Below are 20,000 nucleotides of genomic sequence, written 5' to 3'. Positions count from 1 at the left end.
GCTCATAACTGTATATAGCTCATAACTGTACATAGCTCATAACCGTGTATAGCTCATAACTGTACATAGCCCATAACTGTACATAGCTCATAACTGTACATAGCTCATAACTGTACATAGCTCATAACTGTACATAGCTCATAACTGTATATAGCTCATAACTGTACATAGCTCATAACTGTATATAGCTCATAACTGTATATAGCTCATAACTGTACATAGCTCATAACTGTATATAGCTCATAACTGTATATAGCTCATAACTGTACATAGCTCATAACTGTATATAACTCATAACTGTACATAGCTCATAACTGTATATAGCTCATAACTGTATATAGCTCATAACTGTACATAGCTCATAACTGTATATAGCTCATACCTGTACATATCCCATAACTGTACATATTTCATAACTGTATATAGCTCATAACTGTATATAGTTAATAACTGTATATAGCTCATAACTGTATATAGCCCATAACTGTATATAGCTCATAACTGTATATAGCTCATAACTGTATATAGCTCATAACTGTACATAGCTCATAACTGTATATAGCTCATAACTGTACATAGCTCATAACTGTACATAGCTCATAACTGTACATAGCTCATAACTGTATATAGCCCATAACTGTATATAGCTCATAACTGTATATAGCTCATAACTGTATATAGCTCATAACTGTATATAGTTAATAACTGTATATAGCTCATAACTGTATATAGCCCATAACTGTATATAGCTCATAACTGTATATAGCTCATAACTGTATATAGCTCATAACTGTACATAGCTCATAACTGTATATAGCTCATAACTGTATGTAGCTCATAACTGCACATAGCTCATAACTGTACATAGCTCATAACTGTATATAGCCCATAACTGTATATAGCTCATAACTGTATATAGCTCATAAGTGTATATAGCTCATAACTGTACATAGCTCATAACTGTATATAGCTCATAACTGTACATAGCCCATAACTGTATATAACTATATATACCTCTGCACATACTGTATATTACATAGTCACCCATCACTACATCTTGTTCTATTTATATCATGTTCTTATATCACTATTTGTACTTCTGGTTGGATGCTAAACTGCATTTCATTGTATTGGACTTGTACTCTGCCATGACAATAACGTTGAATCTAATCTAATCTAAACTGACATTTCAATAATGCTAATGCATTTGTAGCGGTCCTTATTCTAAACCAATCAGATCCCAGTAGACAGACGCAGGACTCTGGCGTCATCGGTTGAAGGGAGAGACGATGAGAAGACCTGGGCTTCCCAGATCCAGACATGTGACCTTTCTAACAGGAAGTGGAAGCAGGTAGCATTAGCCCAGTATAATGCTATACTGTGTGGACGGCCCTAAACAAGGGGGTCTCAGGAGGGTAATAAAGGGCACCCCTGTGTGTGCAGACCTTTGTCTCCACCTCCAGCTTAATTGTGTTAAATGTTAATTGTAAACAGAATTTCCGGTTCATCTTTGTTTTTCAATAAAACTAATAAATTCACGAACTTTTACTAAAAGTTTTTAGGACTCAAACTCTTTGGACAGAGTCTAATTCAGAAAAATACCTACAAAATTCAAGACCTTGTAAAATCGTGCTAAGACTTTTTAATTACTTATTATTTTCCCAAAATGTATTTATCAATTTTTAATACTTTTCAAGACACCGCTGATACCCTGTTTAATGTAAGGATGCTGGGTGGTAGAACGCACATATCTAGGACAAGTCATGAAAGGAGGGTCCTGGAATGTGATCGAGTGCAAAGATATAACACTTTTCTTTACTCACTACACAAACGACCACTCACGGCTGTTCTAGTGTAAAATGACACTGTACGTCTATTGACCAGGCAGAGGGGTCAGCGTACCATGTGACCAGGGACTGTAATTAGATGTTCTCCATTCTAAAGGGCTCTCTGGCATGTTGTTATATTCATGACCTCATCTAATAGCTGGAATAATTGGGTGGAGGGCAGAAGTTCAAAAAGACATACAGACAAAACTTTGACAAGAGATTAGAGTTCCTAGAAAACCCCTCGGAGTTTCCAATGAGAAGCACTTAGGAACTGAATTCTGTGGCGACAGAGAGACAGAGAGAGACAGAGAGAGACAGAGACACAGAGACAGAGAGACAGAGAGAGAGAGAGAGACAGAGAGAGACAGAGAGACAGAGAGAGACAGAGAGACAGAGAGAGACAGAGACACAGAGACAGAGAGACAGAGAGAGACAGAGAGACAGAGAGACAGAGAGACAGAGAGAGACAGAGAGACAGAGAGAGACAGAGAGAGACAGAGAGACAGAGAGAGACAGAGAGACGCACAGAGCACATAGTTGCTGTTGAACGGTGGAAATGGTAGGCCTGTACAGTATATAATAATAATAATAATAATAATAATAATAATAATAACCTTTATTTGTATAGCACCTTTCCTGCAAACGTTGCAGCTCAAAGTGCCCCAATCATTATATAATCATCATTTAATGATTTAGTCATTTAAAGGCAATATTAAAAAGATGGGTTTTTAGTCTTGACTTGAACATACTGTATGTGCTGAGGTTGCATCCCTAATGTAAACTGGCAGTGCATTCCACAATCTGGGTGCATAAAATGAGAATGCAGCCTCACCAAATCTCTTCTTTTGTACATTGAGAAAACCAGCGTCAGAAGACCTGAGAGCTCTAGTGGGCTGATATGCTAGCAGAAGACCTGAGAGCTCTATTGGGCTGATATGCTAGCAGAAGACCTGAGAGCTCTATTGGGCTGATATGCTAGCAGAAGACCTGAGAGTTCTATTGGGCTGATATGCTAGCAGAAGACCTGAGAGCTTTATTGGGCTGATATGCTAGCAGAAGACCCGAGAGCTCTATTGGGCTGATATGCTAGCAGAAGACCTGAGAGCTCTATTGGGCTGATATGCTAGCAGAAGACCTGAGAGCTCTATTGGGCTGATATGCTAGCAAAAGGGGAGGCTGTGACTCAGGAGGTAGAGCCGCCATCTAATGATCGCAAGGTTGGCAGATCGGCGGTTCGAGACCTGGCTGGCCACATGTCGAAGTGTCCTTGGGCAAGACACTGAACCCCAAATTGCTCCCAGTGAGCGGGCCGGCGCCTTGCATGGTAGCTTGCCACCATTGGTGTGTGAATGGGTGAATGAGAGGCCGTTGTAAAGCGCTTTGGATAAAGGCATAGCTATATAAGTGCAGTCCATTTACCAAAAGGTATTGACTAACGCTTATGGAGACTGGAGCAGTCCCTTCATGCAAACCTACGGAGCGGGATGCCAGACTACCGCTAGCTAGCCAGTCTGACTGATAACCCTATCTCAGATCATTGTCTTCCATCAGGTAACGCCCATGGCCTTCAGCGGCCTTACAACCTACTTTACAAACCATCAAAACTCAATCAACACGCTTGGCTTTCACAGTAGCTGTTGACCTTTAGAGGTACTCACATACATACGTGCGCACTGTTTTGTACACCCAGGTATGAGCACCGGTTGACAGCACATATTTAAGCCGGCTACTTTTTAAAAATCCTTATTGGGTAAATATGAATAATAATAATAATAATAATAACAATACATTTTATTTGTATGGCGCCTTTCAAAACACCCAAGGACACCCAACCTCACAGGGCAGAAGACACAGTAACACACAGTAACACACCCAACCTCACAGGGCAGAAGACACAGTAACACACAGTAACACACCCAACCTCACAGGGCAGAAGACACAGTAACACACAGTCAGGTTAACAACAGTTGGAGGTGACGAGGTGTCAAACACAGTTACAACTAAACAGACAGAAAAGAAACAGACAGAAAACAAAACAAGAGAACAACAGGAGGTGAAGTACAGGAACACAGGGTACAGGTTAGAGTGAAGTACAGGGACACAGGAGACAGGTTAGAGTGAAGTACAGGGACACAGGAGACAGGTTAGAGTGAAGTACAGGGACACAGGGTACAGGTTAGAGTGAAGTACAGGGACACAGGGTACAGGTTAGAGTGAAGTACAGGGACACAGGGTACAGGTTAGAGTGAAGTACAGGGACACAGGGTACAGGTTAGAGTGAAGTACAGGGACACAGGGTACAGGTTAGAGTGAAGTACAGGGACACAGGGTACAGGTTAGAGTGAAGTACAGGGACACAGGTTAGAGTGAAGTACAGGGACACAGGGTACAGGTTAGAGTGAAGTACAGGGACACAGGGTACAGGTTCGAGTGAAGTACAGGGACACAGGACACAGGTTAGAGTGAAGTACAGGGACACAGGAGACAGGTTAGAGTGAGTACGCCAGTTTGAACAGGTGGGCTTTGAGTTGACTTTTGAATGAGGTTATTCGGTTGTTACGTCTGACGTCAAACGTGACGTTTTGCAATGTCCGGGTCCAAACCAGAAATTCCCCGCACTGTACTAAAGCGGTAGAATGACAGTTCAATCGTTTTTTAGACTCAGATCTATTCATACAACAAGGGACACAGCAGCACTTTCCCGTTTTCCCCATATTGTCAGCGTCTTTGAGCCTCGGAAAAGCGCGATACAAATATAATGAATTATTATTATTACTGCAGCATTTCGAAGAGAGCGCCTCAGCCAACGTTGGACCCGGAAACACGTCACGACTTAACAACCGGATAGAGTGTGATGAGTCTCCATGCTGAACGAGCTACAGTACATACAACAAGACGACAACACAACAATACTGAATATAACAATATATACAGTGTGTCTTGAGTATTGTTGTGTTGTGGTCTTGTTGTTGTATGTACTGAAGCTTGTTCAGCATGGAGAATACCAAGTCATGTTCCAAGTGCACTGCACATGGCCAATAAAGTTGAATTGAATTGAACTAAATCAGGAAGGACTTTAAAGGCCTTACTTTATGTGGCATGCAGAATAAAACATGTCGTTAATCATCGGCTCACCTCAAACTCCCCTGTCTGAAATCTACAACCGGTCACTAATCAGAAAAGCCACACAAATCACACAGGACCCCTCTCACCCCCTCCACCAATCATTTCAGCCACTTCCATCAGGCCGCCGTTATAGAACTCCACTGGCCCGGAAAAACACATTATAAAAAATCATTCATTCCCACTGCAACCACCGCCCTGAACATTTTAAAATAGGAAGCACACTGTTTTTCTTACTATTATTTTTAAATGACTAGACTTTTTTAATAGGCACTACATTTTATAAACACTGTTATATCTGTCTGTTTTTATTGTATGTATGTGACCTATGTGTGTTTTTAATGTGGATAACGTATTCATGAACTGCACAAAGCCTGTCAAAGGAGAATTTCTGTCACTCTGTGACAGACAATAAAGCATTCTTGAATCTTGAATCTTGAATCTTGTTAGCCTCATAGCATAATTCCCTAAGTCATATTTTAGCCAAATGTAGATATCTGCCTAACTCTCCTCTCCTAACACTGCTGATTCACTGGGCGTTATTGCCTCTATGACATCAGCCTATCAGAATGCTTGTTGTTACATTCCAAAATCAATATCTGCCCAAGTAATCTCTTTGACAGAGGCATGTTTGACACTACATACAAAGATGGCTCGGCTGACCACAAGTGAAGCACGACTTAGGCTGTTATGCTACGAGGTTAACGTTTTACTGTATACAAACATCTGCTGACGTCTGATTTGAACCTGACGACACAACGCATGTCGGTACTATCACTTTGTGTTCCCTCGTTTTATGACGTATAGTACGGTACAGTGAGTCCTGAGTCTTGAAACAGACTGAGTGAGAGACTAACAGCCTTCACGTGACCCAGGTAATATGCTGAGTCACGGACAGGGCCTGATGATGTCGCAGGGTATGAACGCGTGTTTTATAGTTTTTTCCCCTCAGCAGTCCGTCTAGTAAACGACTCAGGTGCCCACCTGTCGTCCCCCCCCTCTCTCTCTCTGAGTAGGTCCCTCCCCCCCTCCTCCTCCTCTCTGAGAAGGTCCCTCCCCCCCCCCCTCCTCTCTGAGTAGGTTTGTACTGGACTGAACCCCTGACATTGCACTTGCCCGCCGTTGCACTATATTATTATTATTCCTTTGCTCCGATTGGTCTGTTGTTCACTGTCCTGTCCTGTTTGCACTCGTCTCTGATTGTGTATCTGTGAAAAGATAGAACTACGCCACAACAAGTTCCCACTAGCCTTCAGTGTGGCAGCACCCACCCTCTGGAACTCTCTCCCCACAGTGATCCACAACACCCCTACCTACCCTGGACACCTTCAACACCCCTACCTACCCTGGACACCTTCAACACCCCCACCTACCCTGGACACCTTCAACGCCCCTACCTACCCTGGTACACCTTCAACACCCCTACCTATCCAGGACACCTTCAACACCCCTACCTACCCTGGACACCTTCAACACCCCTACCTACCCTGGACACCTTCAACACCCCTACCTACCCTGGACACATTCAAAACTCATCTGTTCACCACTAAGGCCTTTGGCCCCTAGTCTAGTTCTGTCACTGTCTTTTTGTTTTCTTTGTTTTTTTCTCTGTTTTGTCTGTCTGACTTTCTGTCTGTAAAATGTGTAAAGCGTCCTTGGGTTTGAGAAAGGCGCTATATAAAACCAAGTTATTATTATTATTATTATTATTATTATTATTATTATTATTATTATTATTATTATAGAGGAGGTGCACATAGAAATGAAGCCTTGCTACTAGTACACTTCATCTGGTAACAGCTACTAGTACACTACATCTGATCTGGGAACAGCTACTAGTACACTACACCTGATCTGGGAACAGCTACTAGTACACTACACCTGATCTAGGAACAGCTAACCAACATTAGACAAGGTGCTGATATTCTCTTCTTCTCTTCCAGAAGGTTCTGCTGAGGTAGCGTACCTGATCGTAGCAGCAGCGCCAGCGTCCTGAGCCCCACCATCATGACCCGGCAATCTGCGCTGTACTGGGCCAGAACCCTCAGGATGTGCCTGGAATGAATGAATGAATGAATGAATGGATGGATGGATGAATGAATGAATGGATGAATGATCTTCATTGTCATCGTACAACGAAATTGAAATGCAGACCCTAGACCGTCCTAAGATAATAAAACAGTCCTAAGATAATAAAACAGTCCTAAGATAATAAAACACAGTCCTAAGATAATAAAACACAGTCCTAAGATAATAAAACAGTCCTAAGATAATAAAACAGTCCTAAGATAATAAAACACAGTCCTAAGATAATAAAACACAGTCCTAAGATAATAAAACAGTCCTAAGATAATAAAACACAGTCCTAAGATAATAAAACACAGTCCTAAGATAAAAAAAAACAAGAATGAGACAAAAATAGACATAAATAGGGGGATAAGTAATCGGTAGGAATCTGAGTATGTATCTATTATGTAAACGTACATACTTATATACACTATATGGCCTATAGACAGGGGGGTGTTAGCATGTAACTATGTACTTCTACAGAGGAACAAACTGGTTTAGGACTATTCTATTCTAGCGGAACATAATTATTCACTTTCACATGAATGACCAAACCAAAAGAAACCTTGAGAGCTGCGGGTCGAAACAAGGACTACTTCTGACAATCCTGACAATGTTAGCTAGTTGACGGAATTGTCTTCCAAGTGGCATAAGGGACATAACAGGTGTAGCAAGCTTCAAAAAGAGCTTAAAACCAGTGATTTGTAGTGTGTGTTTTGTTTTAGTGTTTTTGTTTTAGTGTAATTTGTGCATTCATGTTGTTATGCTTCCTTGGGTTTATGTGTCTTGACATGTTTTAACGGTGTTATGTCGTCATGTTAATGGTGTTATGTTGTCATGTTAATGGGGTTTCAGACCCTAGGAAGACTAGCAGTCGTCTTGGCATCAGCTAATGGAGATCCTTGCTCATAAACGAATAAACTAACCTGCATTTTGGCTAGTTAAGACACATAAGGATGGGTTAGGGTTAGGGTTGTACATTAACATGGTAAAACACTTACTGGTGCACTCCCAGTACGTCCCAGTCCTTCCCCACTCCCAGGGGACCGGTCAGCTTGTCCAGGGTAGCGGGGCAGATCTCCATCAGACGACACATGAGAGACCATCCCACCTGCAGGGCACAGACCAGCCAAAGAGGCGTTTATACCTCTACGCATAGAGAGAGAGAGAGAGAGAGAGAGAGAGAGAGAGAGAGAGAGAGAGAGAGAGAGAGAGAGAGAGAGATAGAGAGAGAGATAGGTTGGTCGATAGGTTGGTCGATAGGTTGGTCGATAGGTTGGTCGATAGGTTGGTAGATATGTAGATAGATAGATAGACAGACAGACAGACAGACAGAGACAGAGACAGAGACAGAGACAGAGACAGACAGATAGACAGATAGACAGACAGACAGATAGACAGATAGATAGATTATTATCCACACGACCAAAAGTCAGTGGAATTTGTTTTCAGTACAGCATATTACATATGCACATACATACTGGCTTGATACTGTTGTAGAGGGTTTCCCAGTTAAATGTGTTTAGGTCTCATGTACGTATTCAACGTTTGAATAAATCAGACTAGGCTAAAAAGGGAACCGAGAATAGACATGGAATCCCAGGTGATGTCACCTGGGCCTCGCGCTCGGCACCCTTGATAACAAACCAGGTGTTTGTTTCACTTTCACTCTGAGACAGTTAACATCACTAATGTTTAAAATAGACGCCACTCTCTGTCATTTGTGTTGAGAATCATCGGTAATTTATAATTATATATTGTATATTTATGAACTAAAGTCAAAGCAGCTAATGGTTGAGGAGTGGATTATGATATAATAATAATAATAATCATCATAATCATAACTTTTTATTTGTAGAGCACCTTTCCTGCAAACGTTGCAGCTCAAAGTGCTCCAATCATTATCTAATCATAATTTAATGATTTAGTCATTTAAAGGCAATATTAAAAAGATGGGTTTTTAGTCTTGACTTGAACACATGTGCTGAGGTTGCATCCCTAATGTAAACTGGCAGTGAGACACAATCTGGGTGCATAAAATGAGAATGCAGCCTCACCAAATCTCTTCTTTTGTACATGTGGTACACAGAGAAAACCAGCGTCAGAAGACCTGAGAGCTCTATTGGGCTGATATGCTAGCAGAAGACCTGAGAGCTCTATTGGGCTGATATGCTAGCAGAAGACCTGAGAGCTCTATTGGGCTGATATGCTAGCAGAAGACCTGAGAGCTCTATTGGGCTGATATGCTAGCAGAAGACCTGAGAGCTCTATTGGGCTGATATGCTAGCAGAAGACCTGAGAGCTCTATTGGGCTGATATGCTAGCAGAAGACCTGAGAGCTCTATTGGGCTGATATGCTAGCAGAAGACCTGAGAGCTCTATTGGGCTGATATGCTAGCAGAAGACCTGAGAGCTCTATTGGGCTGATATGCTAGCAGAAGACCTGAGAGCTCTATTGGGCTGATATGCTAGCAGAAGACCTGAGAGCGCTATTGGGCTGATATGCTAGCACAAGGTCTGAACATATGCTGGTGCTGTGCCAGTGAGAGCTTTATAAACAAGCAGAAGTTGTGAGGTTGAGGAGGGGGTTATGATGATGATGATGATGATGATGATGAAGATGATGACGAAGATGATGATGCGTACCTGCTGTATTTCTCTGCTGTCGCTGTAGGACGACAGCACCACCATCAGAGGAGAGTGGACCTCCTTATCTTCAAACAGTTCTGCTGCTGGGCACCAGATCAACAGAGAGAGGGGGGGGGGGGGGTGACGTTCTGGTCAACAATAGGCTCATAGCTATTTCTGACTAACAATAGCACAGCTTTTGATTGATTGATTGATTGATTGATTGATTGAGAATGTTTATTTTGGTCCCCTATACAATTCACAATACAGATATTTAAAAATGTACACAGTCACAATGCACAACACCAGGACCACAAAGGTGTAGGCTGAAGCCGTGGCTTATTGCGCCTACCCTTGTTACATGTATTATTTATTTATTTTTTCATGAATGCATAATCAAAACATTGAAACTTTTACAAACAAAATGTCACTTACGCATGTCAACAAAAAGTTCAAAAAATACCAAACAAAAACTATATTTAAACCTCTGTTTTATACTTGCTTTGACAGATATGACAATAATAGATAATGGGTCGGTTTCACAGACAAGGCGTAAGTAAGCCTTTAGTCCTGGGGCCAGTTGCATACTATAGACCCAGTCTTAGACTTAGCTGGAGTTACAGTGTTAGCTAGCTGCTAGCCCTGACTCGTTCCCATAGCAACACAGCTCTTAAGTCAAGTTTAGCCAGGGGGGAAGGTGGCTAACTTTCTAACCTCAAAATCTATGTTTATGAGAATATAAAACTAGTCTAAGGCTTAGACCAAACCTCATAGTAGCCAACGGACCCCCATGGGCATCCGATCAATTCTCTTCATCGATATCAAATTTTTTTCAGAACTTTGCATGCTATACGATGCCACCATTTTTTTCCAGAGACGGTAAACACGGCCTAAGTCACATCCAGTTTTCTCCAACTGGAGAATGTGTCATGTCCGGTTTCAACGCCGAATTTCCATACCATTGGTCGGCCAACCCAAAAAAATCCCCCCCCCCCAAAAAAAGAAATCTGATACATGAGAAAGGTCAAAGGTCAAAGATGGTGCCAACATATCTCCAATGGCCTAAACATATAGGTATCCGCCTAAACATACCTGTACTAAAACAGGTACAAAGTTGCATTTGCTCACATTACTAGCATCGACTTTGGCACAAGTACTAATAAGACCCTGGAGTACTGATTCCTAGATGATTTGGGCTTCGTTATCAGGTTTCCAAGGTGATATTCACTGTAAAAGCTGTTGTTTTTTTAGCCGGAGACTGAATTTGAGATGTTTTATAATGTTCTAGCTCTATTTGCTCTGACACAGTAACATAGATTTTGATTCTGACACTTCTACAGCCACCCCACAGGTGTTAGCTTTCATTTGATAACAATATCATTATGAAGGCCCTTGTGATTGTGGAGATATTCTATATTCACTGTGGGCATGTCATTTCGAGCAGAAAACCAGAAAAATAAGGTGGATAAGATGAGGTTTTAATCTATGTCTATGAGAATATAAAACTAGTCTAAGGCTTAGGCCAGTCTTAATCTATGTCTATGAGAATATAAGACTAGTCTAAGGCTTAGACCAGTCTTAATCTATGTCTATGAGAATATAAAACTAGTCTAAGGCTTAGGCCAGTCTTAATCTATGTTTATGCAACTGGCCCATGGACTAAATCACACTGACACCTAGTCCTGGACTATCTCAAATCAGCAGTGAAGATGCTTAGTCTAGGACCAGCCTCGTCTGTGGAACCAGCCCATAGTATTTCAAGCTGCTTGTCTTGCAACAACACCATGCATTGCAAATCCAAAAAGGACAATTCCATATTGAAGTAGTCTATAATAAACAGACTAACTTATATAGCTATGCCTTATTCCAAAGCGCCTTACAACCGCCTCTCATTCACCCGTCCACACACACATTCACACACCAACGGCGAGGTAGGCAAGCTACCATGCAAGGCGCCGGCCGGCCCCGCTCACTGGGAGCAATTTGGGGTTCAGTCACAGTGTCTTGCCCAAGGACACCTCGACATGTGGCCAGCCGGGAATCGAACCACAGATCTGCCCAATCTTGCCGATCATTAGACGCCGGCTCTACCTCCTGCGCCCACAGCCTGCCCCATAATAGACATTTAATCAATGAAAATGGTAATAAGTCATCCTAATATTAACACGCATGGTTCATTCTCACCGCAGTCCTCGGTGAACGCCAGGAACAGGAGGTCCTGGATGATCTGCTCCAGCGTGCCGAGCTGTCGCCCCTCCTGGAGGCTCCTCAGCCTCACTGACAGCCTCTTCAGCCGCTCCTCCAGCTGCTCTCTGGTCCCCATGGTGTTCTCTGATCTCTGATCTCTGGTCTCTGGTCTCTGATCTCTGATCTCTGATCTCTGGTCTCTGATCTCTGGTCTCTGATCTGCTGTTGTTCAACTTCTCCTCCTGACAATAATAATAATAAACACCTGGAATAATGCATTAAATTAAATGCATTCAGCGACAATCTTCAACAAGCTGACAGTCAGTGAACTTCGCATGGGCAACAATGTTGCACATTGCAGCATAACATGTTTATATAACATGCAGCAGCCATTGACACTCAATGGGACAAGTTGAGTCCATTATTTTCATGTAAACCGAACGAGTTTTCAACGCTCCTTCCAAAGATGTTATAATTAGAAGATGTTATAATTAGAAGAGGGGTTGATCGGCTCGGCTTTGGTTGTCCACCCCCGGAAACTCGCAACAGAGCCACTTGTACGCATGCGCACAAGAGTTTTTGTCAGCGTTTTAGGTTTCCTATTTTCGTACTATTATTATACATTTGTGGTGAAAGTAGCTGGAAATGCGAAGTGCGAAGTAAGTTTAGTGGGAAAATAATTTTAATAAATTCTGTCACAAATGTTTTTTTTATTCTTAACGTATCGGTAATTATTCACGAGGACAGAGGATCTCGTCCGACTGCGCATGCGTCTAGCAGTCACTCTCCTTTTTTCAAGGTCTTTTTTGGGGGGGGCCGATTCGCGGGGTAACATGCTCTGCTCTGTGCGGCTAATATAATAATAATAGCACCCTGGACATTACATACGTTTACCTAAAAACCAATAAGGACAATTAAATGTGCAGATTATGTTATATTAAAAACTAATGTTCCGAGCCCTGCTTTCGCTGTTCCCCAGCGTCGAAACTTACGTCCCAGGAAGTACGGAAGTGGATGCAGAGTGAACCCTCTTGGCCCCTCCTGTACGGAAGTGGATGCAGAGTGAACACTCTTGGCCCCTCCTGTACGGAAGTGGATGCAGAGTGAATTCTCTTGGCCCCTCACGGAAGTGGATGCAGAGTGAACTCTCTTTGCCCCTCACGGAAGTGGATGCAGAGTGAACCGTCTTGTCAACTCTACAACAGGCGTTATTCTTCTTCTTCTCCTGTTCGAACGCCAGATGAATCATATTCAGTCATATGACTTCAGTAAAAGAAACGTAGATATATAACAGTCAGCTGTTTGGACGCGGGCCAGAAGAACAGATCAAAGGTAGGATAATGAAAGGTAGAATCATATTTATACTGTAGTTAATTTCTCTTGTTGGTTATGAATAAAAGAACAATTCTGAGCTTAAGACTGTTTATTTAAGGTACAAAAGTATACAGATATCAAAAATATACTACAATATATTTATATATTGATATATATATATATATATATATATATATATATATATATATATATATATATATATATATATCAGGTCTAAGTCGAACTATGCTGTCGTGCACATTTGATCACATTGCTCTGGCACTGGTGGGAGTTGTGAAATAAGCTACTGTTGTATATAATATGCATGAGGGTGGACTTTCATTTGGATATGTCCTGATATGTCAAGCTGCAGTGAAACATGAATAAATGTGTTTTATGAATCAACCACGTGATGTCATCATCGTAGCCTAGGACCGATCACTGCCACACACTGACAGCTGCCTAGGAGAAATAGAAAGAATGCAATTTTCTCACTATAATAATAATGTCTTAGACATTGACATGTTTATATCAGATTATGTATGTATGTATGTATGTATGTATGTATGTATGTATGTATGTATGTATGTAGGGAGATCTGGTGCAGCCAGGATTGTCATGCGACGCACCGTGCTGTGATCATGGGACAAGGAAGCAGGTTTTTCTACTTTTGGCTCGATAATAATAATAATAATAATAATAATACTCCACAAGGCTCGATTTGGAATCAAACGGTTACTGCGATAATAGATTACTTTATTTAAAAAAATGTCCAACATCTATCTTTCAAAAACGGAATAAACATATTGTTGGAATATATACAGTATATATATTTTAAATTATTTTTTTATTTAAACAAATATTAAAACACATATTTTAAAGTATGTATTTATGTATTAAAGTATTTATTTATATATGTTTTTTAAACACTGAGTTTAAAGTATAGATTGTATTCAATTCGTTCCCCCTTATTCCCCATAGAAACTTAGCTTGACTGAGTGTGTTTTTATCTTTTGTAGATTGTACATTTATTATGTCTGTGTATGTCTGTGTTTTGTATGTTCAGGACCCCAGGAAGACTAGAGGTACATCCGTGTGCTTCTAATGGGGATCCTTAAATACAATCAAATCAAATAGAATCCCCGGGACCCCAGCCACCATGCGTACATGTGGAGCATGAGCACCCTGAAGGCGGGGTGGAGGAAGACCGCGAGGGGCGATGGGGAGCGGCGTCTCATAACAGCTCCCTCCGAGGCCAGCGTCAACCAATGGGACGAGGCCGTCGCTGACGCGTCCAATGGAGACCCCAGAGAGCTCTCCTCCACGGAGCAGAACGAGGTAGACCCCAGGACCAAGCTCCGCACCATGGGGGATCAGGCCTTCTGCTGGGCTGCTCCCAGGCTGGGGAATGCTCTCCCTGACCACCTAACTCTCCTCTCTCCTCTCTCCTCTCTCCTCTCTCCTATCCCCTTTCCTCTCTCCTCTCCCTGACCACCTAACTCTCCTCTCCTCTCTCCTCCTCACCTTTCCTCTCTCCTCTCTCCTCTCCCTGACCACCTAACTCTCCTCTCCTTTCCTCTCTCCTCTCTCCTCTCTCCTCTCTCCTCTCTCCTATCCCCTTTCCTCTCTCCTCTCTCCTCTCCCTGACCACCTAACTCTCCTCTCCTCTCCTCTCCTCTCCCCTTTCCTCTCTCCTCTCTCTGACCACCTAACTCTCCTCTCTCCGACCACCTAAGGGCACCACAGTCTGTGGATGCGTTTAAACAAGGCCTTAAAACCCACCTTTAATAGAGCCATATATTAGCCTTTTTTTATTTACATTTTTATTCTTAGCACTTTCTTGTTTTTAATGTGGTAGCACTTAGAGATTTATATATGTAAAGTGCTTTACAAATAAAATGTATTATTATGATTATTATGATGATGATGATGATGACTATAATAATTATTATTATTATTATCACTGAGTTTGATGATTACGATTGTTATTATCATTATTATTACTAGTATTTTTATTGTTATTATTAACTAGTATTATTATTGTTATTATTATTGTTATAATAATGATTACTATTATTACTATTATTATTATTATTATTACTATTATTACTATTATTATCATCATTATTATTATTACTAGTATTATTATTATTGTTATTATTATTGTTATAATAATGATTAGTATTATTATCATTATTATTATTACTAGTATTATTATTATTATTGTTATAATAATGATTATTATTACTAGTATTATTATTATTATTGTTATAATAATGATTATTATTCCTACCAGGACGCCACGCCGGGGTTGGTGTACCTGCTGGCGCTGTTCTCTGCGGTGGGGGGCTTCCTGTTCGGCTACGACACGGGGGTGGTCTCTGGGGCCATGCTGCTGCTGAGGAGGCAGATGGATCTGAGCCCGCTGTGGCAGGAGCTCCTGGTGTCCAGCACCGTGGGGGCGGCGGCGCTGGCCGCCCTGGCCGGGGGTCCGCTGAACGGCGCGCTGGGCCGGAGGGTCTGCATCCTGCTGGCCAGCGCCATCTTCACTGTGGGCGGGGCGGTGCTGGCGGCCGCCCCCAACAAGGAGGTGCTTCTGGTCGGGAGGATCACGGTCGGTCTGGGCATAGGTAATGTTCTGTTCTCAGGGGTTCTGTTCTCAGGGGTTCTGTTCTCAGGGTTCCCACGGGTCCTTGAAATCCTTGAAAGTTTGTGAATTTGAGAAAAAGAAATCAAGGCCGTAAAGGTTTTTGACATGGGTCATTGGAAGTGCTTGAATTCCTCTCTCTCTCTCTCTCTCTCTCTCTCTCTCTCTCTCTCTCTCTCTCTCTCTCTCTCTCTCTCTCTCTCTCTCTCTCTCTCAAAAAAAAAAGATATATTAAAAAATGGTTTACTTAGCTCGTCAACTAGATCTGTCTCAAACTATGCCGTGTCGGGTCCTTGAATTTGAGGGAATTGAGTCTTGAAAGTCCTTGAAAGGACCTAGAATGTTGAAAGGTGCTTGAATCAATCTGATGTTTCAGAAGGTGTGGGAACCCTGTATTCTGAAGTTTTGTATACTTGCAACTATAAAAACTACTTGTCTATAAAAAAAAAATATATATATACAGTATATACAGTATATATAGACTTTTTCACAACGACTGCCAGTGCTAGATTACTCTTCCTGCTAGAACTGGTGAATTGACGTTTCACTTCCTTAGTCAAATGTATTGTGTATAATAATACACTAAAACAAGGTGCGATACAGAATAACAACAGGTGCAAAAATAAAAGTGCAGAAAGGTGCAGTTGTGGGCAGGCAGGCTCCCCTCAGGTCAAAGGTCAGGGAGAAGAGGTGCGTCTTAGCTAAGGTTTTAAAAGCCTCGACGCTCTGGGCAGATCTGACGTGGAGGGGGAGGCTGTTCCAGAGCCTAGGGGCTGGAGGAAGGCAGAAGGTTTGACACCAAAGAGTGTCTGTCTCTCTTGTAACCCAAACTACATTTTAGCAGGATTGTATAAACCTGTTATACGGCTCCAAGCGGTTATTTTCAGAGACAATGTAGGGCAGGTACTAGTGTGCATATTTTAAAGCCTTTGTAAATCTAGAAGACAAACACATAACTTGTTTGTTCTCGTCCTGGAGGTTGAAATTCCATGCGAACCGAGTGAGAAGTGTAGGTCATTGCGAGTAGGGTAGCGTCCACGGCAGGACTGCAGTCCGGTGGAGGTCCTATATTGGCGTGCCTCCTCTCACAAGGGGCGCTAAAACAATCGTGACGTTAGGATTGTAAGGTTCTATCTCCATTTTAGTCAAAATTTAGTTTTTTACATAATCTGATCCATTAGGTGTTTATTAATGCCAGTGTGGTGTTATTTTTTAAAATGTTGCCATTTTGAGTTAGTAATTCATAAAATACAAAGGTTCCATCTCACAAAACGTAATGGAATGTAAAAACTTTGACGCTCAATTATCTCTGAACTACCCTAAACGGAGATAGAACCTTATAATTCTAAACTCACGCAAAGCACATAGTGTGTAAGAAATGTAAATCTTTACCTTTTCTTTTGACTGTTTTCCCCTGCTTTTATATTCATTCTATGCTTGTATATGTTTTTATATTCACTTTATGTTCTTATTCCTGTTGTAATGCACTTTGAGCTGCATTTCTTGTATGAAAGGTGCTTTATAAATAAAGCTTTACTTACTTGTTCAAATCAACTCTGGTGATTAGCTACACAGATTCTGCAGTTAGATAGTTAGATGCATGTATTTTCAATAAAGTACTAGTAGATCCTGAGTAGATCTTTTCAAATCTTTCATTGTAAATCTGAGGTTTGACAGTGATGAAAACAAGACTCATTGACACGGTCATCATAGCATATTATGCTACTAATGAATGGCTCCCAACTTGAGCTTTCAGAGGTAATTTCAAAGGCTTGGGAGACCGTGCTTTTTCACAAGCTGCACCCCGCCTCTAGAACTCTCTCCCTCAGCCACTCAGAGACTCACCCTCACTCTCCACTTTTAAATCCCACCTCAAAACCTACCTGTTCTCCCACACATACAACCTCCCCTACCCCTAACCATCTCCCCTAACCCTACCACCCCCTCCCCCACCCTGGACATGCATACAACCTCCCCTACCCCTAACCATCTCCCCTAACCCTGCCACCCCCCCCTCCCCCCCCCTGGACATGCATACAACCTCCCCTACCCCTAACCATCTCCCCTAACCCTGCCACCCCCCCCCCCCCCCCCTCTGGACATGCATACAACCTCCCCTACCCCTAACCATCTCCCCTAACCCTGTCTGTCCTCTGTGTGAAGGCATCGGCTCTATGACCATACCTGTCTACATCGCCGAGGTCTCCCCCCCCCACCTGAGGGGGCGGCTGGTCACCATGAACACGCTCTTCGTCACGGGCGGCCAGTTCACTGCCAGCGTGATCGACGGGGCGTTCAGCTACCTGGAGGGAGAGGGCTGGAGGTAGGCCTCATCCTAGATGCTCCTGTTTTAACACTAGAACAGCCATGAGTAAAACAACATGTTATATCTTTGCACTCGATCAAATTTCAGGACCCTCCTTTCATTGTCTAATTTAGAGTGTTATAAAATGGTAAATGGATTGCACTTATTCCAAAGCGCTTTACAACGGCCTCTCATTCACCCATTCACACACACATTCACACACCAATGGCGGCAAGCTGCCAGGCAAGGCGCCGGCCCGCTCACTGGGAGCAATTTGGGGTTCAGTGTCTTGCCCAAGGACACTTCGACATGTGGCCAGCCGGGGCTCGAACCGGCCGATCTGCCAACCTTGTATATTTACATTTTTGGCATTTTTGATTTTGTGATCATTAGACGGCGGCTCTACCTCCTGAGCCACAGCTGCCCAACATTGTTTTGTCTCTCCTCCTTCCTTTCTTCTCTGCATTCTTCAACTATCTTTGACTCCTCTACTGTCTCTCTCTCCCCTTATCTATTCTCTTGGTCCCCCCCCTCCCCTCCCCTCCCCTCCTTGCCTCCCTCTATCTGTCCCCTGTCATGCAATTAATCTCACCTCACTCTGTCTCTCTACCCTCCCGCTCTCTCCTTCTGTCTCTCTCTCTCCATCTCCTCCCTCCTCTGTGTTCTGTTTCTTTTCTCCCTCCTCTCTATCTTGTCTCTCGGCCTCCGTGTGTGTGTCTGTCTACTCTTCCCTGTCTGTCTCTCTCACTTTATCTACGTTCTCCTTGTCTGTCTATTGTCTCTCTCTCTCTCCTCCCTCCCTCCCTCTGTCACCCTCTATCTCCCTCTCCCACCCCCCCATTCTCACCCTCTCTCTCTCTCTTCCCCTCCTCTATATCACTACTCTCCTCCCTCCCCCCCATTCTCACCCTCTCTTTCTCGCTCCCCTCCTCTCCATCTTTTCCCCTCCTCTTTTTCCTCTCTCTCCTCTCTCTGTCCCTCCCTCCCTCCCCCTCTCTCTCGCTCCCATCCTCTTTTTCCTCTCTCTCCTCTCTCTGTCCCTCCCTCTCCCTCTCCTCCCTCCCTCTATCTCCCTCTCCCACCCCCCCATTCTCACCCTCTCTCTCTCTCGCCCCCTCCCTCACTCCCCCCCTCCCCGCCTGTCTCCCCCCTCCTCCCTCCCCCCTCCCCCCAGGTACATGTTGGGTCTGTCGATGGTCCCTGCAGTGGTCCAGTTCTGCGGGTTCCTCTTCCTGCCTGAGAGCCCTCGCTGGCTGCTGCAGCACGGCCGTACCCAGGAGGCCCGGCGAGCGCTCACACAGACCAGGAGTGGGCGGGGCATCGAGGAGGAGTACCAGAGCATGAGGAGGAGCATCCAGGAGGAGAGGGAGGAGGAGGAGAAGAGAGGTGAGGAGGAGGGAGGAGGAGGAGGAGGAGGAGAAGAGAGGTGAGGAGGAGGAGAGAGGTGAGGAGGAGAAGGAGGAGGAGGAGGAGGAGGAGGAGGAGGAGGAGAAGAGAGGTGAGGAGGAGGAGAAGAGAGGTGAGGAGGAGAAGGAGGAGAAGAGAGGTGAGGAGGAGGAGGAGGAGGGGAGGCGAGAGGTGAGGAGGAGAAGGAGGAGAAGAGAGGTGAGAAGGAGGAGAAGAGAGGTGAGAAGGAGGAGAAGAGAGGTGAGGAGGAGGAGAAGAGAGGTGAGGAGGAGGAGGGGGAGGAGAGAGGTGAGAAGGAGGAGAAGAGAGGTGAGGAGGAGGAGAAGAGAGGTGAGGAGGAGGAGGGGGAGGAGAGAGGTGAGGAGAAGAGAGGTGAGGAGGAGAAGAGAGGTGAGGAGGAGGAGAAGGAGAGAGGTGAGGAGGAGAAGAGAGGTGAGGAGGGGAGAAGAGAGGTGAGGAGGAGGAGAAGAGAGGTGAGGAGAAGAGAGTGAGG

The 20,000-nt window shown here is 43.5% G+C and overlaps 2 protein-coding genes across 2 annotated transcripts in view; one reads left to right on the top strand and one right to left on the bottom strand.

The window, feature by feature from the left end:
- lrrk2 (leucine-rich repeat kinase 2) overlaps nt 1-11,970 on the bottom strand; it is a gene marked incomplete at its 5' end in the record, with an annotated part of 90,561 nt that extends 78,591 nt beyond the window's left edge. Inside the window, 4 exons of the mRNA XM_080539132.1 lie at nt 6,919-7,007; nt 8,021-8,130; nt 9,666-9,751; nt 11,832-11,970. Coding sequence (XP_080395258.1) covers nt 6,919-7,007; nt 8,021-8,130; nt 9,666-9,751; nt 11,832-11,970 — 424 coding nt within the window. The remainder of the gene's footprint in view (nt 1-6,918; nt 7,008-8,020; nt 8,131-9,665; nt 9,752-11,831) is intronic.
- Nucleotides 11,971-13,068: 1,098 nt separating this feature from the next.
- LOC308165133 (proton myo-inositol cotransporter-like) overlaps nt 13,069-20,000 on the top strand; it is a gene marked incomplete at its 3' end in the record, with an annotated part of 17,071 nt that continues 10,139 nt past the window's right edge. The window contains exons 1-5 of the mRNA XM_080539241.1: nt 13,069-13,166; nt 14,215-14,486; nt 15,445-15,778; nt 17,959-18,118; nt 19,275-19,486. Of these exons, the coding sequence (XP_080395367.1) occupies nt 14,316-14,486; nt 15,445-15,778; nt 17,959-18,118; nt 19,275-19,486 (877 nt within the window). The 5' untranslated portion in view covers nt 13,069-13,166; nt 14,215-14,315. The remainder of the gene's footprint in view (nt 13,167-14,214; nt 14,487-15,444; nt 15,779-17,958; nt 18,119-19,274; nt 19,487-20,000) is intronic.

This window comes from Nansenia antarctica (assembly GCF_963989245.1).
Source record: "Nansenia antarctica genome assembly, chromosome: 9".
In the NCBI taxonomy this organism is placed as follows: domain Eukaryota; kingdom Metazoa; phylum Chordata; class Actinopteri; order Argentiniformes; family Microstomatidae; genus Nansenia; species Nansenia antarctica.
The sequence above is the reverse complement of the archived record's forward strand: the minus strand, read 5'-3'. Positions and strand labels throughout refer to the sequence as shown.